Below are 25,437 nucleotides of genomic sequence, written 5' to 3'. Positions count from 1 at the left end.
TCAGCAACCTGCAGTTCTGGAGCCGCATGTGGCTCTTTCATCACTTTGCTGAGGCTCCCTGTCGCCGGTCGGCTCCATAATTGATAGGGCTTTCGGTTAGGACAGGTAGAGGAAAAAGGACACCTCGCTAGGAAAAGACTCTATAGTGGGGGAACCGGACTTCCAGTTGGCAGAGGAAAAAGGATGCCATGCTAGGAGGAGATTCTATGGTGGGGGAACCAGACTCCAGTTGGTTCCAGAATTGAATGGAAGGCTTCTGGTTAGGACCTTTGTGGCTCTTTGAGTGTTTAAGGTTGCCGACCCCTGCACTAACCTATATCAATGAGCATGATAATAGTATATGATAAATAATGGCTGAGAAATAGAAAGACAATACTAGTATCTAAGCACTGAAGAAGATTATTTGAGAAAATGGCTTCCATTTAGGTCCAAGAGATTTTTCCTTACCAGTTGTATGGCTTCATTGGCACGAGCTTTAGCATCTTTAGAAATTGCATCCGCTTCTTCAATATGCTCCTTGATATTGCTGTAGGCCTTAAAAGCTATTGTTGCATTGAAGGAGAGGTTTTTAGCTTCATCAAGGATGCTGTTAGGAAAAACATATATATTCAACTTGTAAAAACTCAAGGGGGAATTTCAGATGCTAATTCTAGACCCGTGATGGCGAACCTATGGCACGCATGCCACAGGTGGCGCACAGAGCCATGTCTGCAGGCATGCCAGCTGTTGCCCCAGCCCAGCTTTACCGCGCATGCGTGTGTGCCTCCTGCCGACCAACAGGTCTTCGGGTCTCTGCCATGCATATGTGGGTGGCAGGGCCTTCCCCAATCTCCACAGGTTCTCCTCCCAGCACACCCTACCTTTCTCCTCCATTTCTGCCACCCGTGCCTTCCCCAATTTCTGCAGATTCCCCCCAGTGCGCCCTACCTTTCTACTCCATTTCTGCCACCCCCACCAATCTGGAAGCCAAAATGGGATGCAGGGGCACTGCGTGAGTCCTCCCCATGCCCCGTTTTGGGCCTGGAAAGCCACCTGCACCAACCTGGAAGCCAAAATGAGGTCCGGGGGGGGGGCGCATACATGGTGGGCGCTCAAATTGCATTTTGGGGATTGGGGCATATGCACGTGCATTTGTGCACACACGCTTGCGTGTTGGGCACTCAGCACCAAAAAGGTTAACCATCACTGTTCTAGACCCATATGTATTAATGTCTTTTTGCACATAGGTATTCCCTACAGGACTCGGGCAGATTTTCTTTTGTGTAGACATGCACAGATTTTCAACTTACAAGTTGCTTCTAGCCAGGAAAAAAAAACAACACCAACAAAACAAAACAAACCTGACATGATTGAAATTAGGCCATAGAACAAGAAGACTGCAATGTCACAACATGAAACACTCATCTAATGCTAAGGATCATTGATTGTACACTCCAAAGTTTGAAGGATTTAATTTTGTTGGAAATTCTTTCCCCCTCTTATTCTTTTTCCCTATTTATAAAGAACTAAAGTCAGTCTATTTCTTTGGGAAGATTGGGACATTGCCATCTTGCCTTGGGAAAGCTTACGCAATCATGATAATGGAGTTTCAGGATACCTGTTTAATTAAACATTAAAAAGGAGAAAATGTTTCCTCTATTTTCCTAGCTACCAAATTCTAGAGTCAATGAAAGTGAAATAACGATCTTGTCAACTTACCCATCCAAAATAGCAGATGAATCATTCAGCTGGGCAGCATGGGCTTCTGCCTGCAGTACCTTTTCTGGAAGCTTCTTATTTTTGATATTTCCAGACAGATCATCTATTTTACCCTTTAGCTCAACTGAAAGTGGGCCTATTTCGTTCTTAATATTATCTATGTTCTAAGAAGCAGAAAAAAAGAAGTATGTTTAAGTAACCAAGCGTTTGAGCACTGAAATTATAGCCTTTTGTAACAAGATTATTTTCCTATTATACTGAAATGAATCAATGAGCTTTATCCTCCATTAAAAGAATGTTGACACCTATAGTTTAGATTTCTAGTTTTAAGATTCCATCTGCTTGGTCTCAAAGCTGAACTGAACTTTTACAGTCCTCTTGACTTCACAAACTTAACTAATCAGATCTTATCAGAATATAAAGTGGGATTTGTTAATTAATACAAAACTGTTATTTCATCAGCACTCTCACCTCAGTCACATTTGAAATGATATTTCTTGGATTTTATTTGCTTAAAGGCATAATGAAAAGTAATTTACCCAATTAGTTATGAGAGGAACCCATTAGCGAAAAAGCACATTTCATTATGCCATCAACTTATGCCTTCAGCTAAAGCATGCTGTGAAATACATTATAATTGATAAAACTGTTCTTCATGAATTTTCCAGAACCAATTCTCTGTGCATAGTATTTGTTTCTGATTAGAATCAGAAAGACAAACCAATCTAACATGGAACTGTGAGAACACAGGCTGCCCTCTTTTAAGGCAGGAGGCATTTGCAAAATTGAAGGCTTTCATCAAAATATAATGAGACAACATTGTGAGAACAGGGCAAAACAAAGGGTTGCCTGGACATGTTTGTTCCATACTTAAAAGCAAGTCAGAAAAGGCCCTAATGTGGAATAGCATATACAATGAATATGATTAGAACATCTCTCTCAGGAAATAAAATGAATTGATTTTTAGGATAGATACAAAGGCTACTGTCATGTCCTGTCTTAGAATAACATAGAGCAATCCAGCCAAAATTCATTTATTTAATTATTCACACCATACAGACAGAATCTTGCCAGATTTAACCTATACTACTCTAAACCAGTAGTGAAATGCAGCCGGTTCTATCCGGCTTGGGCAAACTGGATGCTGGTGGCAGGAGTCTTCGCCCACCCGCCCAGATGTCATCATGTTAACATTAAGTGTTGTACCTTATGATTCTTGATGAACGTATCTTTTCTTTTATGTACACTGAGAGCATATGCACCAAAGACAAATTCCTTGTGTGTCCAATCTCACTTGGTCAATAAAAAAAAATTCTATTCTGTTCTATTCTATGTCCCATTTTTGATGCTTTGCATATGTGCAAAAGGTCCTGCGCATATACAGAGATGTCGCGTGCGAGCACTCCCATTTGCGAACCGGTAGCAAAGGTAAGTGGATTTCACCCCTGCTCTAAACCTAACGGATACACCCTGGAAGATTTTAGGGAATGGGTTTCCTAAATCTCTTCCTCCTTCTCCAAGCCAATTTTGGGCTTTGTCTCTTCTCTCATCCTCCATCCTGGTTGTGCTCCCTCCTTCCTGGGAAACTGGCATTTCACTATAGTCCATCTCTCTGTCCATAGGCAAAGCTTTATGAAGTGCCCATGCATTTCCTCCCTTTCCCCTGAAGTTGCACTTAGAATACGTTTCGCGCTTTGAAAATCTAACTTGACCTAGTAACATTATTTCCATGTGATAAAAAGAGTAGTTGCCTTCATGGTCCCACACTTAAATGCAAGTCCGAAAAGGCCCATAGTGAGGAATAGCATACACAATTGAATATGATTAGAACATCTTCTATCTCTAGGAAATAAAATGAATGGACTTTTAGGATGGGTACAAAGGCTACTCAGGTCCAGTCTGCATTCTTGTCTCACTCCCATCTCAAGTACTCTTGGGATAGTATAGCAGAATTATAAACCCATGGAACCAAATGACTGGAAGAGAACATCATGACCAATCACTTAAATGCTTAAAGCCAAATTAAAACATCCATAGGTGTCTACATGGAAGGAAAAGCAGGGGAAATGTTGACATATATCATGAAACCAGCCACAGGACTTACATACTTGTGTCTGATGCAGGTACAAAAGTTGAGTTTTGCCTTGTGATATTGCGAAACATACTTTTCTTCATTGAAATTTGTACCAGATAACCATTGAAGAATCCCAAACATTTTTCCAATCAATGAAGGGAAGTTCATTGCTTCCCTAAACAATTGGTTAGTGGCATTATCTTCAGCTTCCTTCCTCTACAAGGAAAATGCTTCCCTTTCCCTAGCATCTCTGAAGTAACAGTTGAATTACAAAATCTAATTTGCAAGGGTCATTTTTGACCGATTTTATTTTTGGTATTGAGCATCTCACATACTCAGGAAATTAAAGCCATCAGGTTATTTTTTCACAACTACATTAAAAAAGACAAACATGCGATTTGCAAAAATATATGCTACCGTAATTAATTACTCATATTCAAATATAAAGGAATCCTGCCATTCAAACATGTCATTTTAATCTTTGGAAGAGATTTTTGTTTCCATTTCTCTTCTAACAAACATTTAGCATGGCCATATCCTCTGTATCTCTACTACTTAGTCTATCTGAAAATACAAATTATATCTTTTTTTATTTCCTGCTGATTCTCTTTTATGTTGCACTGCATTATAGCCTCCGCCCTTAAAACATATATCACATTTTACCTCCACAGCCAAATTAATTCCATTTGCAAGTTCATTAGTTTCACCAAGGATGTCATTTCCTTCTCTTAGAGTATTTTCAGTTTCCTGTCGTCCATTTTCTATAGCTTGCTTCTTTTTCTATATGAAAAATATAGAAACACTTGTGATTTTACATATTAATAAAACATCATATTTCCATGATGATGATGGTGATGATATAGGTTAGTGTATGTATGTATGTATGTATGTATGTATGTATGTATGTATGTATGTATGTATGTATATACCGTGTTTCCCCAAAATAAGCCCTCCCCAGATAATAAGCCCTCCTGGAAAATATTTAAATGCATGCAGAGCCAGTCCTCGCCATTTCCTCTGGTTAGGGTTAGGGAGACAGAGCTGGAAATGAGGTAATACGGCAAGAGGATCCCCATCTTGTTCCATGTGCCCCAAAATAATAAGACCTCCCCGAAAATAAGGCCAAGCGCTTATTTCGGGTTTCCCAAAAATATAAAACAGGGTCTTATTTTCGGGGAAACATGGTATATCTGTATATATATATTCCTTGTATGTGTACACACACAGACACACACACACACACACACACACACATTCCTTATGTGTCCAATCACACTTGGACAATAAAGAATTCAATTCAATTCAGTTCAGTTCAGTTCAGTTCAGTTCAGTTGTTCTATTCTATTCTATTCTATTCTATTCTATTCTATTCTATACTATACACACACACACACACACACACACACACACACACATATGACACATACTTATATCCAATTTACTAGCAAAGGCATTGTTTTGCATTTTGTTCATAGAACAAGATTTACATTTTAATTCTCATAGGTGGGGTACTTTTAGCTACATCAACAAATTGCTTAAATAAATCACACTTGCATGCCTTCCCTGAGCTTTGCTGCATTCAAGCTGTACTTCCCCATCATATCCTCCCCGACCCAGCAGCAGCTACCCCAAGCCCCAGGATGTTTGTGCTATGCTTCCCTGGTCGCTTGTGCATCCATTTACTTGCCTGCCAGCCTGCTTGCAAGCCATCTGGAATTTGGCAGATTCCTTATTGACTTTGGCTGTTGGAAACATGCAGGAAGTTGCAAGGAAGTGCTCATTTAATGGCCCATGAGCCTCACTTAATAATGGGCAACTGTAGAAATGCCATTGCTAAGTGGTGCAGTCATGTGATGTTGGGTTTTACAACCACATCACAGTGATGAAAATTCCAATCCCAATTGCTATTATAACTCAAAGACTATCTGTACCTAATATCTATCTGCAACTTCCTAAAAAAGCTGCATTTTCCAAGGAATTGTGCACTTGTCCCGCACTACTACCAGTGGTGGGTTCCTCCTGGTTCGGCCTGGTTCTGCCGAGCCGGTAGTGGTGATGATATGACATCACCAAACCAGTTCTGCCCCCCCACCCAGCCCCCCCCACCCCATGTAATTCTTACCTTTTATTTGGCCCCACCCCCAATCTATTGCTGCCTCCTGAGTCCCAGATGATGGGCTATAAGGAAAAAAACTTTTTAAACTCTTGCCGGGGGTTTCAAAGGGCCGCCCTACAGCTGATCAGTGGTAAAAGGCAGTTTGGTGGTAGACCGGTGCCTCCAAAAACAAATGAGTAGACCGGTGCCTGCACAAATAAATGGACAGACCAGTGCCTCCAAAAATAAATGAGTAGACCGATGCCTGCAAAAATAAATGGGTAGACCAGTACCTCCAAAAACAAATGGGTAGACCGGTACAGCTCTGCAAGCAGTTAAAAGCCTGGTAGACCAGTACCTCTGCTAAATCCTAAAGAATTGTCACATGACCATCAAGCCATGCCCACAAAATAAGCCACGCCCACAGAACCGGTAGTAAAAAAATTTAGAACCCACCCCTGACTACTACCATACATCAATCTTGAAAAGAGGTGTTGGTTTAAGTAGTAGTAAACAAGTGTTGTATCTGCATGGACCAATGCACCTTTTTGTCATTAAATCCTTAACCAGTCCTTATATGAAAATAAAGAAATGTGTGTCTTCAAGTTATACTTTATGATAAAATATATAACTATATAATTTTGGGAAAGTTTACCATGTTTTAGAAGATTAAACTGAGGGATGAAATTAAAAAATAAAATTTAAAGTCTCCAGAAGTCAAGCTTGACTTCAAGGAGAATCAACTTTCACAAGTGGCATCAACAGGGACAAAGGTGGATCTTTTCAATGGCTATTCTCCTTCTCTGGAACAACCTTCCCATTGAAGTCCAACTAACCCCCAACCCTAAGCTTCAAGGAGGTCATGAAAATCTGTGTGTTTCTGCTGACCTTGGCAGCTGATATATGATGAGGTTGTCACCTCTTACTGTGGAACATTTTATTTAATTGAACTTCCATTATGCCCTAGTTCATTAGGAATGTTGTTATTTGTTATGCTGATTGCTATTCTACTCTTATTTATACATCTTTTTAATGGTTGTGGGATATGGAGGCTATTTAGAGATGGAAGCAGCATTAGAAACCCAGAAAATTAAAAAAAAGACCTTCTACAATGTTTCCTATTACAAAAACACTTTATCAGAAAGCTAATGATGCTAAAGGAAATTTACTTGCCAAACATAGAGGTATTTTCCTTACAGCCTGTAGATTGACAAAGCAGATGTCTATGGATGCTGATGTTCATGGTCCCATTTCTGAACCTTGTCCATTTATTTTAAGCAGCCTATACTGATAGGTCAAGATCGATAAAGCCTTACAGACATTACCTTACTCTGAGCAATTAATTTCCAGAGGAAAATCTCTGCCTGGCTTTTCTTGCTTCTTCTCTTGTTTTTTGACTAAACCTTGATACCTACTCAGCTTTGACCATGCCTCTGCCATATTCCTCTGATTTTTGACTAAATATTATAAGTGGTCCATTTTGGGATCCCTAGAAATTGGACACTATTATCTCTGGACTGATTTGCATTTAATTAGATATGAATACAATACTGGACAATTTGAAAGTGACTTGGAAGAACTGCTTTGGATATAATTCAGGCTTCCAAGCTACTTTAAGACACGCACTATAGATACATTTTTTAAATGTTTCAATTTATTAAAGCAGTGATATCCTTTTTCACGTTGAGGCTGAAACCAGAAAGAAAAACTGCATGCTTTAATAAACAGCAGAGAACTGGTTTGTTTATACAAAATCTAAAGTAATTCTTCCAAATAATTTCTAAACAGTGTTAAGCCTTAATTGCCCAAAGCTTAATAGCGTTCTTCAAGACAAAGGAAAAAAAGAAATTCCTGCAGATTTTATACATACAAGTCAAAAACCCCTAAAATCTCCTAAACAACAAAAGTATATCTTCATGATTTGAAACATGGCGTTATGACATTTGATAAAAAGTATTCCAGAAATCTAAGTGATATTTTTTGTGTGCTTTGATTGGAATCACATAAACTCAAATTAAAAAAAAATGTTTCTACACATTTGTGTGCTATGTGTATGTATGCATTCAATTTGTAACCAAAATTAGCCCCCACAGACAAATTATAGTATAAATTACATTCAGACTGGTTGCTATTTTCCTTTAAACACTTCCACATTTGATATATATGACCTTTGAACATTCCCAAGTACAATAACATTTTCTCTGAAAAAATTAATTAAATATATTGTGATTGGCCTATGATCCTAACCTTTGGCACACTCGCTATACAGTCTCTCTCTCTCTCTCTCTCCCTCCCTCCCTTTCTCTCTCCCTCTCTGTCCGTCCCTCTCTCTCCCTCCCTCCCTCCCCCCCCCTCTCTCTCTGTGTGTGTATGGGTGTCTGTAACAATAGTATTTTCTTCTTCCTACTTTAAGAGCTGACTGAGAAGCAATAGTACCCTTTAGACTGTTAGTCCATGTAGCTTTGAAGCATATTTATGGAAACTGCTACCATTGGGTTAATATTTGCCTTCAGGCAAAACATGAGTGAGACATAAACAAGAAACTGAACACATTTATCTTCATTTGAGGTTGACTTTGCTCTTACTGTCATGGCTAAGCATTTGTTAATGTACAGTATAATGTGCTTTCAAGTCATGGCAATTAAATTCAAATCAAGGAAAATCATTTACATCACTTAACTACAAAAGATATATGATGGCTTGATTTATAATGTGAATTTGCATATACTGTACCCATTTTAATTCCTTACTTGAGAGCACGAGAGAAAAGAAAGTGTAGCCATACTAATATTAAAGATTAACTGTCTTTCTCTGGGTGCATGTGAATAGAATATCAACATAGAATATGAAGTAATGGCTATTCAGGGCTCTAAGGGGTTTAGTTTATTTAAATTACTATACATTATATGTATTATATATTAACCACGAACTAGTCACTAGAATTTCTTTCCATTTTCTTCGTATTTCAATAACAATTTTGCTGCTGTAACTTACTTCAAATAGTAATTTAAATAATATATCAAAGATTTCACCAAGTTATATCCATCGTATTTTGACTTTATTTTTAACTGGAAAATAAAGCTTCTTATCTTGTTTAGGTCACCTCTGACTGATTATACATGGAAAAAAAGTCTGTAAAAGGGACTTTATGACCAACACTCACCTCTACTGCCGTCAAGTTTCTTTGGTTGATTGCTGATAATCTGTCTGCTTCCCGAATTTTATTAGTTGCTTCTCTTAACAGGTTCAGAGCATCATCAATTTTATCATGGTAGTCTGCTAGTTTCTCTTTGATTTCATTTTTCAGGTCCTCGGTTTTCTTCTTTGGCTCTACAAATAGCTTGTTCATGTTCTTCAAGAGGTCTTCTGCTGACCTACAACCATACCATAAACAATGTTGAATAATAGATCTTGCATTCTGCTCATGCTGTCTCCTTCTGATAGGCGTTTAAAAATGGACTTAGTTTATGCAGCTATCCATTATGATGTTTCATTCATGATATTGCTTTGCAATGCTTATGGGTTTTAGCAGGTACTAAACAGCTCCTTAGCCTGTCTCTTGCTGACAGATTTAGGCATAACATCATTAATAGTTCAAGGTAGAAATATATGCATTGGACTTAATTGGATCTTGAACTGTGTAGTGAATCAGGCTGTTACAGAAAAAAGTTGTAAATATGAAGCTCAAAGCAGAGATCTTTTGAAGTATACTAATCTCAACCTCTGGGCTCCTTATGGTGATTCACAGAAGCAGAAAGTCATTTTACCTGCAAAGTTCTGCATTTCTGCTGAAATTCTCAGACTGACGGATCTAGTTTCTATTTTCAGTGGCCAACTTCACCAGGGACTCTCTAAATTCAGTACTTTTATCTATGTGGTTTTTAAAAAGAAGCCTTTCATAGAGGTGACCAAAGCTGTTGTTTCCTCAGGCTTCATGGTTCCAAAATGTATTCCTAAACTCACTTTTGAGGTAATAGTTGTAAATATAACATAATTCAGGGATAAAAATAACTCTAAGAAAACGCTGGTTATGTTTTTCTAAATTAATAAAGCTGTACAAAATAGATAGAATCTGGGGATATTAAGGCCTCAATGCCATTGATCCAGGAGAGAAAGGAGGGAGGGAGGGAGGGGAGAGAGAAAGAGAAGGAGAGAGAGAATTTTTTCTCTCTTTCTGCATTAATTTGTATACTAATAGTAGAATAACAGAGTTGGAAGGGACCTGGGAAGCCTTCTAGTCCAACCAGCTGCCTAAGCAGGACACCCTACACCATTCCAGAAAAGTGACTGTCCAGTCTCTACATAAAAGCCTGCCAGGAAGGAGCACTCACAACTTCTGAAGGTAAGTTGTTCCACTGGTTATTTGTTCTTACTATTAGGATTTTTTCCCTTAATTCCGGGTTGCTTCTAACTCCTTGATTAGTTTCCATCCATTGTTTCTTGTCTTACCTTCTGGTGCTTTGGAAAATAAATTGATCCCCTATTCTGTGTGGCAGCCCCTCAGATATTGGAACATCGCACCACAGATATTCTCACATTCTTTTCACTAGATTAGACCTACCCAATTCCTGCAACCATTCTTCATATGTTTTAGTCTCCAGTCCCATAATGTCCGTCTGTCTGTGTCTGTCTGTCTGTCTGTCTGCTTGCCTGCCTGCCTGCCTGCCTGCCTGCCTGCCTGCCTGCCTGCCTATCTATCTATCTATCTATCTATCTATCTATCTATCCATCCATCCATCCATCCATCCATCCATCCATCCATCCATCTATCTATCTATCTATCTCTCACACACAAACACACACATATTAGTAATATATATTACTGATAAGTGATTATAGCTATTCTCAAACAGACATAACACTTTTTTTTGTTATTCTAATTTCTGTTCTTTATTTGAAGTCTTAAACTGCCACTGAAATTTCAATTTCCCCTAAATCTGAAAGGAAATTTGATTACAGACATAATAAGATCAACTATTATTTCATTTATATTTTCCCCTTTACCACTTACTCTAATTCATCTTGAGCAACTGCCTTTTGCACTTCCAATTTTCTCTTCCTAAGTTCTGCCATCATTTTGTCAACTTCACTTTGTAATTCTTGAAAGCTTTTGTCAAGTGCCTTGTCTGGGATCCCAAGTGTCTCATTCAGTTTTAAAGCATCATCATTTACACCTGCAGAAAGATGGCAAATTATGAATGTCAACAAAATGCAAGCAGATAATGTTTAGCATATTCATTTGATTTCATTTCATTTATTGAAATGTTCCTGTGATATTCCTCATGTATGGGAATGGAATTATGTCCCATTACTCCAATAATAAATAAAGAGACAGCAGGACTGGACATCATATATGGGATCATAACCTATTTGTACAATCCAAGTCAATCAGAATAGACATGGAAGGGACCTTGGAGGTCTTCTAGTCCAGCCACCTGCTCAAGCAAGAGATCTATACTATTTCAGATAATGTTGCATAATGTATGCAAGCAGTGGTGGGCTGCAATTTTTTAAGTAACCACCTTAATGACTGGCTGGGTGGGTGTGTCTGGGTGGGCGTGGCCAACTCGATGTCACTTACTTCGAGGTGGGCATCGCCTCGCCCACCCTCTCATGACCGTGGGGATGCTGTAATGGTTGTAAATGTGAAAAATGGTCATGTCACTTTTTTCAGTGCCTTTGTAACTTTGAATGGTCACTAAATGAACTGTTGTAAATCAAGGATTACATGTACAAAAATACAAAAAGCTTCTTTGCTTACAAAAAGCTTCCCTAAATACCAGTCATTAGATTAGAAATGGGAGAATACACACTGAAGATCAATGAATCACAGCCGTCATGGAAACCTAAACCATTCTGTCTGAATACCTTCCTTTTCCTCAGCAATACCTGCAACCCGTAGTTACAAATCAGGCAGGTTGCCAGAGCATCTTGAGGAATTAAAATAGTTAAAATACAAGGATAACTATCAGCAGCGAAGTTACTCTTGCTCATAAAGCGAAACCCTTTAGCAAAGAGGTCATTGAAGCTCTCCAGAAAGTGGGTAGGCATATTTAGGCTAAAAAATGCAGAGCTAAAGAGACAAATTAACAAATTAAGATCTTGAGTGAGGGCTAATCTCATTTTGCCTTTGTTCAAACCTTGCTGCAGTGAATTTTTGCCTATGAATATCTATCTCTTTATCTCTTAACTGCTGATATCTTCTGTGGGCTATTAAGGAAGGTGGGGGGTGCTTTCTCCCTCTAAAAAAACATGTTTTTCCATTTCTCATTCAGGGAAATATATTCTTCCTTTTTAATATTTCTCAAAATATTTCATTCTTCTAGGAGAGGGGTGGGTGCTAACTTTCTATAGTTGGTGCCATGTTACTATGCTGCCATATTACCATGAGAGAAAACTAAAACAAATTGGAAAGAGGATCCACTTACTATCAGTGAGCAACCATGTGTCTTGCCCACTTTCTGGAAACCAAGAAAGTCCAATTGCCTTTTGAAAAAAGCACCTTTGGGACAACCATGACCTGGATGACTGAAGAATCCCCATAGACAAGAGACTCCTGTGCTCAGTGGACTGACAAAGCACAGTTTCCCACCCAGGAGAAGCAATCATTAGATTCATTTGCACCACTTAAAGATACCAGCTGGTCTCACTCACCTCACAAGATATCCTTAGGTAATCATCCAGATTTAAGGAAAGATCACATGCCCCCAGAAAGGCAGTAAAAAAAAATCAGACAATGCCAAGCTTGCATCCTGCCTCTCAGCCATTTCTTCTATGGCTATGCCAAACCTTCTGTAAATAACTGTTCCAGCCGTGTTGGAAGTATATTCCAAAAAGCTTAAAACAATCCTTTAACCATCTTTAAGAAAGTCAAGCCTCAGGAATAGAAGTACCACAAAAAACTGGGTTGGGGGGCAGGGAGGGACACTCTGAAGAAGCTCAGTCTACAGACATAAATTCTGGGTGTAAGGCTTACAATGTAACAAGCTTAACCCAGAGGCAGTTTCTGAAAACACTTAAAGCATCAGGGCAATTAAGATAAGGATTAGGCTAGAAATACAGGCATACCAAAATGTTTCCTTCCTGCCTCCCTTCCAGGATTAGCCCTGTAAAGTGGGAAAAGATTTCTTCCAATAACCGGTTCTCCGAACTGCTCAGAAAATTAATATCCTGTTCAGGAGAACCGGTACGAACTGGTAGCAGCCCACCTCTGTGTGGAAGGTACTTTACTCAGCATTGCTGGAAAAGAATCACACCTCAGTTCTATCAAGTTTACAATAAAAATTATATCTGTCTGGTCTTCTTTATTTAGTGTGTTTTATAATCCCTAAATATTGCTTAATACCTTCTAATTACTATTCCCAATTGCACTCTCAAGTTCATGGAATAAAATTCCTTTTAGGGATATAATTTTCTGAGTCTCAAGATGCATGTATATCTATCCATTTGCAAGCAGATGTTCGTTCCCAGCAAGAAATAGTGTATTTTTAAAGCCATTTTGAGAAATTAAAAATGTACTCTTAATGCACCTTGCAGAGTACTAAAACTACACGGCGCTTTTTTTCTTCTCCCCTTAAATGAAAATTTCACTGAGTTGAAAATAAACAACAGCAAAGCAGAAATTACCCATTAGTTATTTAATCATAATAGCTATTCTTCTAGACTAAAAACGTTCCTGAAGGAGAACATTTAATTTCTGCTGTTCTGTGGTCGTAATTGCCAATTTACCAACAAAGTACCCTCCTCAGATTGCAGGAAGCCTGCAATTATTTGACGATAGTTCCTGTAGTTTAACACAAAAGTCCAGTATTTTAATCAACCGATCCTCTCATTTTATAAAACTCTTGTTCAATGTCTTATATAATTATTCTTAAAAATGTGCTGCTTTCCTTTCCTCGAGACACCACTGGCATTTTCTCTTTCTTACCTTCTGCAGCCTGGAGGGTGACTTTGATGAGCTGTCCAAGCGACTTCGCTCTCTCATTAGTTGTCTTAGCATCCTGTCCAGTTTGTTCCCCATCTGCTGTCACCTTGGTCGCCTGGCAATACAGATTAAAGAAAAGTGTAATTAATGAACATGACAAGGAGATACTCCATCTGTCTGAATACACTTGGAAACCTTTCCTCAAGCAAAAGAGATCAATGAATTATTGATCAGATATACTGGAAGTGACACATACTCTTCCCAAGTACACAATTACATTTTATAACCACTTCTATCATTAAGGGGCCACCACAGGCTCAATTTTTCATTTCTTGGAGCACACATTGGAAAGAATAGGACACAAAGGAATTCTGGATAAAAAAAGGGGGTTATTCCCACCCTTAAATATGTAAGACTCTACATCTGATGAAAATATTGGTGTCCCAATTGAAATAATGGATCTCTTGGGATTTTATTAGGCACTTCAGTCCTATTGATTTTAGTGTTACATGACACTTAGTTACTGTAAGAACACTTAAGCAGCACTTCTGAGTGTAGTTTTAATGAACAATTCATAATTTGTTTATATTACTACACTGTATGAGATGACCAGGCTGAGCCTGAGGATGGGGTCAAACACATCATGAGTTTGGAGTCTCTACGCTCCCATAAGAGACTGAAGCCCCACTTGAAGTGCCTTGACTCTTCACAAATTTCCTTGACCATTAGTAGTCCATATTCTTGTATGGTAAAAGTTTCCTTGTCAAGTCATGTCTGACTCTAGGGCACAGTGCTCATCTCCATTTCTTGACAGAGGGATGAAGGAGATAGTATTGTCCAAAGACATTTTCCATGGTCATGTGGCCAGCATGGCTATACACCACTGAATTCTGTCATATAGGTAGCATGAAAGAAACTTATAGTACTTTTGAACTCTATCCTGGTTCCTGACTTCTTGCACCTGACATATGCCCACATGTGATTTATCAACAGTAAACCCTCCCACTTTGCAATATAAATCACAGTTCTATATACATCCTTTGTGGGACAGATCAAAAATAGTAATTCACATTTTCCCCATTCCCCTTTCATTATTTTATTGCTAGAGAAGTAAATAAATCTCAGATATGTTGAATCTGCAATCTCCTTGACACTGGAAGTTAAGATCTCAATATCCAGTGGATCTAATTTGTCAGGTGTATTGGGAAGAATATAAGTACAAAACAAAACATGGTCTAGAGCAGGAGTGTTAAACTCAAGGTCCGGGGCTGGATCGGGATGCTTAGATCTGGCCTGCGGGGCCACCCTGGAAACAGTGAAGGACTGGCCTGCAGTGTGTCTGTCAGGGAAAACGGAGCTCGGGAGGGGCTCTCCCGAGTTCTGTTTTCACTGGCAGAGGGTTGCAGGAAGCCATTGCAGCTGAAAACAGAACTCACAAGGGCTACAGGCAACCCTCCCAAACTCTGTTTTCACTAGCAGAGGGTTGCAGGCAGTTGTCACAGCTGAAAATGGAGCTCGGGAGCCCGTTTTTGCTGTGAGAGCACTTGGGCCACCACAGGCACTGTCAGAAGTGACATCGAGCTAGCCACCCCCCCGGCCATCCCCCTGCCCCCAAACACAACCTTGATGCGGCCCTCAATGAAATCTAGTTTTACATCCCTGGTCTAGAGAGCGATTGTTTTGCTATTGTTCATATCATAGATATCCAACCAGTTAGAAATATGGAAATAAAATGATATTGAAATTATACCATATCACTGAGATTCTGAACTCTCAGTGCATGCTGGTTTCCAATAGTAAAGGGAACATTAACATGAGAAGCTGCAAAGTGAAATACATTACTTTATATGCCTAGAGACCCTTTGGCCTCTATGATGTCTTGCCAAATGAGGGGGGGGAGCTTAAAACTTTTCTACATGATCAGACAGAACTCTGGGAAGAAGGAAATTGGTAAGATTCTCCTTTCCACTAGCCAATACAATACAGATCTAGGAAACCTCATTGGCTGGCTTCACATTATTAATGTGGCCCTTTGTTTATTGAATAAACCATATACTGCTGGCTTCACATAACACATTAGATCTAAACTGAACACCTTTTGCCTTAATATAATGTATAAATACAGTGATATAGAAATGAGCCCAATATATTTTATGGGACCTAATTCCTGGTGCGTGGAATCCATTATAAGCTAATCCAGTCATAGATTGGTAAATTATCATTTAGTTACATTATAAATTTACTAACTCAAATCGATTATTAAAATATTTTTAAAGTTTTTTTTACTACAATGAATTTAACAAAAATGATTAAAAACAATATAAAAATAATATAGGTTGTTTTTGGAAACGCAAATAGGGTACCACATCTGGACCAAAAAAATCTGAGCATTAAGCAATAACAAAGAGAGACAAAAACTCTTATCTCTTTTCTAGTGGCTGTGTGGATTTAAATCTTCAAATAGTACAGTTCTAATATTTTCTGTCTCTTCCAAACAAATATAGCCATATAGGGAAATAGTATATTGAAGGAAGAACTAACATTTTATTCTCCGAAGATCCATTCTCTGTGTCAAAATTGGTTTCTATTTATCTTGTGTATCATTTATCATCATTATTTTTTTTTCACCTCCTAAAGTTTTCTTCAGCCAAGGAATTGGACAGTTGAATCACACTTCATCTTTAGATACTGACCATGCTGATTTTGTCAACTTAATACAGTAGCATTTTTTTCCTTTCCTTAATCCATTATTTTCTTCTAGGATTTTTCTAACATGCTTCCTAATGAAGAGATCAGGGATATTTTCAATACTTGGACATTTTTGAATGCACAGAATAAACATATTGTCCAATATGGATTTTGAGTTTGTCCAGCAAACATCCAAATTTCATCAATGTGAGTCAGTTCAGTTTTTCTTTTTTTAATCACTAGGTGGCAGACTTTCTATGGATATATAATCCTCTACCTGGTAACTAATGAAAATTCTGGTTTCTGTAAGTTTGTAGTTTTTAACTAATGAAAAGAATAACCAACAGCAGAGGTGTCATCTCAGGAGGATTTTACTTCCAGAAAACAAAGGTTTTAATAACAGACTTTTCACCCCTCTTTTCTAAATGAGGTTTGCTTGATAGGATCTAAATCACAACTGAGATTTGATTTTGATGCAGGATTTTTTCTCTTGCTGCTTGCCTTTGTTGAGTTACAAATTAAAATTTATTATTTCTTTGCACTTCCTTTTTAAACAAATGGCATTACAAATTAAAAAACTTAAAACATGCGAAACATAAGCCCACTTTCTACATTTCATTTTGGTACTTTATGATTAACAAAAATATATAGAAGAGTGCATATGACATATTGCCATCGTTTATTTTAATTTGCTGACTGTTGACAGAATTTTTGTCCACAGAGATATAAAAATAGCCAATACCTTCATTATAAAAGGAAGGCTCAAGAAAAAAAAACATATTAAGTTTAAAAACCAGTGTAACCTGGCACAGTAGCCTAGCATTTCCACAATCCTGGCCCTATCCCCATGCGATCCAACTTCTAAAGCAGCCATGCAAAAACTCCAGCTGCTTTAATTATTTGAAATCTGGTCTTTTGCATTCCAAAGCACATCTTTTGAAAGAGATGCATAGTCCTAGGGGTTTCATTCCGAAGTAAATATTCTAGGAAGGAAATACACTTTGAGTATTTTCTTTTTCAATTATGCCATTATAAGGAGGAATACCAGAGCCAAGTGCATTTCAGCATTGAGCCATTCCACATAGGGCTTTTGAGCTGCCCACAAAATCTACTTTGGAGTTATGTGGTCCAGTGGTGGGTTGCCCCCAATTCGGACTGGTTCGCAAGAACCGGTAGTAAGACCAGCGGGAGGCTCCACCCACTGACCCGGATGTCATCATAGGTGATCTACACATGCGCGAAGCGAGCACGTGCGTGCAAGTGCAATGCAAACTGGTAGTAAAGGTAAGTAGAACCCACCCTTTATGTGGTCCCACATCATTGTCAGCATTCAGCCATTGTACAAATTAATTTCTAGCTCAACTATCTGGGATTTCTAGCTTCTTGGTGGGAACTTTAGACAAACCCTATTTCCCATCTCTTGGGTTTCAGATGAAATAATATTTTCTTCGTGGCTCTTGAAGAGGAAAGTTTCAATGAATTCATCCTCCTGCAGCAACTCATTTTTTAAAAAATAGTCAGACAAATTCACATCGCTCGCTGTAAAACACAGCAAGGGTTGAGGTGAGCTGATTTGGCCAGTGAGAAACTGAAATGAAATTGATAAGAATCTACCTTTTGTACCTTGAACCGTGGTGGCACAATGGTTAGAATGCAGTACTGCAGGCTACTTCTGTTGACTGCCGGCTGCCAGCAGTTTGGCAGTTCAAGTCCCACCAGCTCAAGGTTGACTCAGCCTTCCATCCTTTTGAGGTTGGTAAAATGAGGACCCTGATTGTTGGGGGCAATATGCTGATATGTGAAGTGGTATATAAGTCTAAGTACTATTGCTATTGCTATGGCTTCTCTTTGCCCCATAATGTATTTGAATGGTGTAGAGATGAGTTTATGTGCTTGTAATTTATTTTTTTTCTTTTTATGGAGAACTGGGGATGAAGAGGCGCTTTTTAGTTGCTCTAAGACAATTTATTTCTCTCTTACCTTCCCCATCGACAACTTTGGCCATTTTTACATGCCAGCAGGCTGTAATCATTGGTTGGAATGTTTTTTGCCTGCAACCTACAAGCATGGGTTCAGCAAATGGGAAATGTGTTTGGTTGGAAAATAAGCTGCATTTTAATTTATTTATTTCATCCAAGTTGCTTCTCCACAGAGAAAGAATTCAGGAAACCAGCTGTAAACAAGCAGCTGAAAACTTCATCACTATCAGAGAAGAGACCACAGACCTTTCTTCAAAGAAAGGCTCGGAGAAATAAATCATAGAATATAGAATATGCCCTAATGTGCTGAGATATCAGATATGCTGGTTCTGTTGAAAAGAGTTCACTTTCTGAGATCCCTGTACCTATAGATATTTCATCTCAATAAACAAATAAAACTGTGAGAACCGTGCTTGGAATAGAGTGAGTTTTGAATCAGGCAGTTGCCAAAGAGCCTTATCCCTTTTTGCGACTACTGATAACTAGAGAATTATAAGTTGGTACCTTTGCTTCTTATTCCTTTGAGCAATTGTTCAGTTATATGTTTGTTTTTGTCTTGCAAGCAAGGCAAATGTACAGAGTATATTTTGGAAATGTGGATGGGGATTTTTGCTGCCCTAATGGGGTCCTGATCAAATTATTATGTTTTATACTTTTGTACTGGTCAGCTGGAATGAGAGGTGGGTTTCAGCAGGTTCTGACCAGATCTGGAGAACCGGTAGTGGGAATTTTGAGTAGTTCGGAGAACTGGTAGTAAAAATTCTGATTGGCCCCACCCCTATCTATTCTCTGCCTCCCAAGTCCCAGCTGATCGGGAGGAAATGGGATTTTGCAGTATCCTTCCCCCGGAGTGGGGTGGGAATGGAGATTTTACAGTATCCTTCTCCTGTCACGCCACCAAGCCATGCCCACCAAGCCACGCCATGCCCACTAAGCCACACCCACAGAACCGGTAGTAAAAAATTTTGAAACCCACCACTGGCTGGGACAGAACACTCATAAGCTGACAATATTCCCTTCCTTTTGAAGTTTGATTCCACATCTTGCTTTATACTGGTTTGAATGGATGGATTAGTAGATAGACATGATGCTGGTTAATTCATCAAAGTTTTTAATTTTATAAATGTTTTCTTCTGAGATGTACAACAGCTTCCAATGCTACTATTTATTTATTGGTTCGATTTATATGCCGCCCTTCTCCGGAGACTCAGGGCGGTTTACAATGCGTTAAACAATAGCCTTCATACTTTTTGTATATACCTGCTTATTAGGGCTTTCGCCCCCCCCCAAGAGGTGTTCTTTTTTATACAAAGTCAGTTTATTGCCCCCACAATCCGGGTCCTCATTTTACCTACATCGGAAGGATAGAAGGCTGAGTCAACCTTGAGCCTGGTGAGATTTGAACTCGCAGTAATTGCAGGCAGCTAGGTGCTACTTAACAGCACTTTAGTCCGCTGCGCCACCAAGGCTACTACCACAAGTCTTTGTTAAATTATCCCTGGAGTAGCCTAGGGTTTCTCAAGTAGGTGGCACACAAATGCTGGTATTGAATTCATCAATCAATCCATTAAAAAAATATCATATCATCATTGTCCTGTGTGTTTCTTGCATACAGACATTACAAAGAAAGTACAGATGGAATGTGGCTCCAGTAAGTGGAGACAAAGTCATGAGATCCCATTATTTTAAATGAATTCAGAATTCATTTATTTGCTATTTGCTTGTCAAACTCACCCTTGTCAGCAATTCATCCATTTCTATCACAAGAGTATCTAAATTCTTCTGTGCCAAATTAAGAAGTCTTTCTGGTGCTTGCTGAGGTGACAATAAATGCTGAAGAGGAAAAAAAAAGAACATTTACATTGTGGGTGCAATACTACTAGTAGAAAAATGTATGCCTGGTGAATGAAGCTCCATCTTAATCTCAATTACTGTAATGGTGTATATGAAAATAATTTATCTGAATATCTTTATGCAGAAGAAAAAGCATACATGCATATGGCTAAATCTACCATTATTAAATATGTAAAGTGCCTGCTTAAAGATATTACATGTTAGAAAGGTTATGTAGGAAATGGCCAGGCTAAGCCTGAGGGAGGGGTCAAATCAGTCATAAGTCCCTGCATACCCACAAGTGATCTAAGTCCAGCCCACCTTGCATTTCCCTTGAATCTTAGTAGCTCAGATTCTTGTAGAGAGCTTAAGATTGCACTAAATCTTAATATTCATTTGAACTGTCTGAATCCCGATTTCCCTGGTGCTTGACAGGTTGTTTTACGTTAGAAATTCTCTCTCTCTGTGTGTGTATGTATATGTGTGTATATATAATATATATATATATACGTATATCACCACAGACCAAATAAAGTGTACAGTCACCATGTGCTTTACTGCTTAACTGTTTAACTGTAGCAGGAAACAGTAAACTCTATTTAAAACAAAAGAACATAAAGTATATACAGTATACACCATAAATCCAAACTTGTAAACAATGCCCTCTACTGGCTGAATTCTGCTGTAGTTATTGCAGAAAAATACATTCCAACAATGAATCCCAACATTTTCAGTACCTCTATGCTTTGTTTATACTGTTATTTTCTTCAATCAGAAGAATTGAAAAATCAATTCATTATGATAATGGCTAAAGCAATTAAACCATTAACCCATGTTTTGCTAAAATCTAAGCACAATAATATATGTTGATTAAAATAATGCTTCTATGTGAGATCCAAAGCACGTTGATGGACTTGATTATACCTTTAATTCGTGGGTTGTGTTTTCAAAAGAATAAAGCATTTTATATGGTGGATAAAGTGGTCCACTAAGATTAACATGTAGAGTCATCTGATTTAACTGATCCAAGTCACGAAGAAGGACACCAGTGCACTCATCATCGCAAGCTGTGGAAAAAGAGGATTAAAAAAAAAAAATTATGCCTGTTCAACATCTGAGGCAAATACTTCTTATTTCAACTGAAGAACATTTTATAATATAACATAAAATTCTCCAAAATATAAGGCCACTAATATTCAGTAACTGGTTTCTAAAAATTCATGGAGCAATAAAAGGTGGAGAAACAAAAGATGTCTCTAGTAGATTGGATAAATGGATATAAAATTGTCCAGATCTAGTGAGAAGGCCAATGTGACATAAAATACTCTTTAGATAAGAGGTCAATATACAATTTTTAGAATAACAAACACAATAGACATTGCACAGCCTAGAGACCTTAAAATCTTCTTTAGTTTGGGTGAGGAGGAGTATCAGAAGGATAGAAGGGCAAAGGGCAAGGGAAGATTTGAACAAATTAATTTAATAGTTACTTAAGACCCATTTCAATTATATTTCAGTATTAACAGAGAGATTTAAATTAGAGAGTAACGGTTAGAAATAGTGGTAAAGCCATTGAAACAATGCCAGTCAAAGAAGAGATAATTATAGAAGCATTTTAAGGAAGTATATTGGTAATATTTGACACTCAAGGCAGGGAATTATGCACCAGAGTGCAGAAACTTGATGTATAGAACAAGGAACAGGATAATTTAGGGAATATGTAGTAAGTGAATAATGCATATTTCAACATACATTTCCAGATGGAAAGATCTTCTTATTAAATTGCAATGTGATTCCACCTTTCTCTCCTTAGCAATATTTTTGGGGTAAGAAAAAGGAAAGGAGGAAAACACAAAAGGCGATGAAGTCTGATCCTCAAAATCCAGTGAAGCAGGGTGATTGCACAATTATTATTTTTTAATTGATAAGTATCCACAAAAAACTATCTAGACAAGCTAGCTCACCATTCTAACATCACCAGATCCTTTTGGTCTTCAGAGGACAAAATCCAATCCTATCCAATCAAGTAGTTAAATTTTAATAATATGCTAAGTTAAAGCAAAACAAACCATGTCATGAAGCCTGGTTTATGAACTAGGCTAGTGTGTAAAGATTGCAAGAAACAAGCTAATAAACTCCTAGTTTACATTCTTGTTTATGATTTATTTAAATTAATCAGCATCTCTTTGTTTTTTGTGGTGATTTATCTATTTATTGATCCACTAAGTTTTTAATGGGCAACCTTACTGAATTACTTTGACAATACTTAGACATACAACAAATAACTGTGTTTTAAGTTGCAGTTTTAAACAATGAGTAACTGTGCTTTAAAGCTATTATAAACAGCTAGCCTTCTGGGTATGTGTATGATTTCTTCAAGTAGGAATTCCATTCTACATAGAAAGATTATTATTCTGCCTAATGGTTAAACAGGAAATTATATTTTCCTTACTTTGAATATATCACTTACGTGAATTGGGCAGTGCAGAAATTTAATAAATAAGTAAAAAATAAATTTAAAATGTTGAATAAAATAAGAATTGCCTATGATTCAATGCTTGGTTAGTTCTCAATTCCTCACTCTGAGTGCTAAGAAATCTTGTTCATTAAGATGAAACGATAAGCTTTTTAAACAAAGAAAAAAAAGATACATGATCATCAAAGAAGTCTTTTTCTAGATATTCTTCCCTCTCTGGTGATTCAAATTTCATATTTATAGATGACTGCCTACGGCCTTGTCCTTATCTGCAATTTACCACAGTATGTTAATAACTCAAGGCTATTCTTACTTTGCACCCAACTGATTCATGAAAGAGCTTTAATTTGACACTAAAGGCTCTTCCCCATGGTTCATTTGCAATGTTCTCCATCCGTCTGTGGGCCAGCAAAAAAACTAATAGTCTCCTCATCCCAATTGCTCCTGTTCTGGCATGCAGCATCTTCACGTCCCATAACAGGCAAGGCCATCCTCTTCTCTGACTGGGTTAGGAAGGCAGCAGGTAAAACAAAAAGGCGTTTCAATTAATCCACTAATACAGGGATTAATTTATTGCCAAATAGCAAAGATTTAATGATTTTATTTAATTATCATCTGAACCCGGTCACTGGGCCAGAAAGAAAATTCAGGTAGTCCTTGACTTATGACTGGACTGTTTGAGGTTACGATGGACTCCTCAAAAGGTATTTACGACCTGACTCTGAAGTTATGGTCACAAGACAGTGTTTCAGACGCTTGGCAAGTAGCCCGCATTTGTGGTTGTGTACAGCATACAGCAGTAACCACAATTTATGATATTTTTGCTGAAAACTGACATTTACTTCTGGTTTTCTGCAAAAAAATGTCCCCTAGTGAAAAATGGGCTCACTTAACTGTGGCACTCACTTAATGACTTCTGCAGAAAAGGTTATAAAATAAGAGTCAGTCGCATGATAACCCACTTTACAGCTGTCACCACTTATGAACATAATGAGCAAGCTCCATTAAGGTCACAAGTTGAGGACTATCTATGTTAAACATGCAACTTCAAATGAATACTGAGCATAGTAGAAGATCAGTAATTCTACATTTCTTAATGATACAGAGGGGAAAAAAGCTTTATCTAAAAAAATAAGGTTGAATAGATTATAGTTATTCTCATGGCTCCCTAAGCCTTACCACAAATTACAAGGGTGCAACTTCCATTTGTTGGACTGTTACTTTCATCCTTACATGTACAGTTCAAGTTTGAAAAGTTGCATGTTCCCTTTCTAGTAGGGGAATGACATATAAAAGCATCTTGACATAAACGGTTATATCTTAAGCAACCGTTTGCCTGCATGCGTGCTTGTGTACATTTCATGCCCACGTTCCTTATCCAGTTAGAGATGTATTCCTACAAATCAATATTTAATGAACTTTTATCCCATCTTGTGCTATTTTATATCCACTTAAATTTAGGACAGATTTTTCTCCTTTTAAAAACAGGTATGTGTTGATTCGGTCAGTGCAGAAAAGTACATTTCAACTGCAGAACTAGATAAAACGGCAAAGCAAATTACTAGAGGAGAGACAAATTGATTTAATGAAACAAGAAGGCAGTTGGGGATTGTACAAGGAAGCACTGAGAAGTTACTTTTCAGTTATTTCCTTTCCTTTTTTTTTGCCTTGCACACCATGCTTGACCAAGAGCCTTGGTGGCGCAGCAGACTAAAGTGCTGTTAACTAGCATCAGCTGCCTGCAATTACTGCAAGTTCAAATCTCACCAGGCTCAAGGTTGACTCAACCTTCCATCCTTTCGAGGTAGGTAAAATGACGACCCGGATTGTGGGGGCAATAAATTGACTTTGTATAAAAAAGAATACCGCTTAGGGGGGCCCAAAAGCCCTACTGAGCAGGTATATACAAAAGTATGAAGGCTATTGCTTAACGCATTGTAAGCTGCCCTGAGTCTCCGGAGAAGGGCGGCATATAAATCGAACCAATAAATAAATAAATAAATAAATGCTCTCCATTACTGATTTGTTGCTTGTTGCTACATCATAATTGTAAGCAAGAAGGCAATATTTTCTCATTTATGTATGCATATCTGAAAAATCTGTTAGTGATATAAGTTTTCTTATGTTCTCTTTATAACACAAACAGAAAGTATGTTTCCATGTCTAACATAAGGATTTACACCAAGTTGTGAATTTTACATAACATCTACTTGCTGGTCAAGGAATGGTGCAGTTTTGTTAGGTAGATGTTCAGGGACTATTAATCAAATAAATAGCAGAAAGGCCTAGATTTTGAAAAAAACCAAAAAGGAATAATTTGTTGTACTAAATTAGCAAATAGCAACATACTATTAGATTTCCTGGTTTTACTTTTTTTTTTCTATTTAAACTCAAGGCAGTAGACAATAAATACTATAAAAAGGGATGCAAATGAAAACCAACTTAATTCAGCATGATAAAAAAACCTGAATTGCTTATAAAGACATGAAAATACTCGAAATTAACAAATAACTGTTTCCTGTTATATGGTCTATGAACATTTAGCATGAATTAATATCTCTGGGTTGAAAATTGAATTGAAAAGAGGAGACACATTATTGTCCCTTCTTTAATAAAAGAGACAAGGTGAAGTTACTCAAAGACTGGATTAAACTGGAGCAATGGAAATGT

At 37.9% G+C, this 25,437-nt stretch overlaps 1 protein-coding gene across 8 annotated transcripts in view; it reads right to left on the bottom strand.

Moving 5' to 3' along the window:
• LAMA2 (laminin subunit alpha 2) overlaps nt 1-25,437 on the bottom strand; it is a 437,012-nt gene that overhangs the window by 88,815 nt on the left and 322,760 nt on the right. For all 8 annotated transcript variants that reach the window (XM_060692226.2, XM_060692227.2, XM_087882793.1 and 5 more), the window contains 8 exons: nt 21,216-21,358; nt 20,193-20,291; nt 13,795-13,906; nt 10,879-11,041; nt 9,031-9,241; nt 4,436-4,552; nt 1,699-1,862; nt 448-586 (listed from right to left, as the gene is read on the bottom strand). In XM_060692226.2, the coding sequence (XP_060548209.2) occupies nt 448-586; nt 1,699-1,862; nt 4,436-4,552; nt 9,031-9,241; nt 10,879-11,041; nt 13,795-13,906; nt 20,193-20,291; nt 21,216-21,358 (1,148 nt within the window). The remainder of the gene's footprint in view (nt 1-447; nt 587-1,698; nt 1,863-4,435; nt 4,553-9,030; nt 9,242-10,878; nt 11,042-13,794; nt 13,907-20,192; nt 20,292-21,215; nt 21,359-25,437) is intronic.

The sequence above is a fragment of the Pantherophis guttatus genome, chromosome 1 (genome assembly GCF_059756535.1).
Source record: "Pantherophis guttatus breed Tessera chromosome 1, ASM5975653v1, whole genome shotgun sequence".
Taxonomy (NCBI): domain Eukaryota; kingdom Metazoa; phylum Chordata; class Lepidosauria; order Squamata; family Colubridae; genus Pantherophis; species Pantherophis guttatus.
This window is presented reverse-complemented; position numbering and strand designations above follow the sequence as displayed.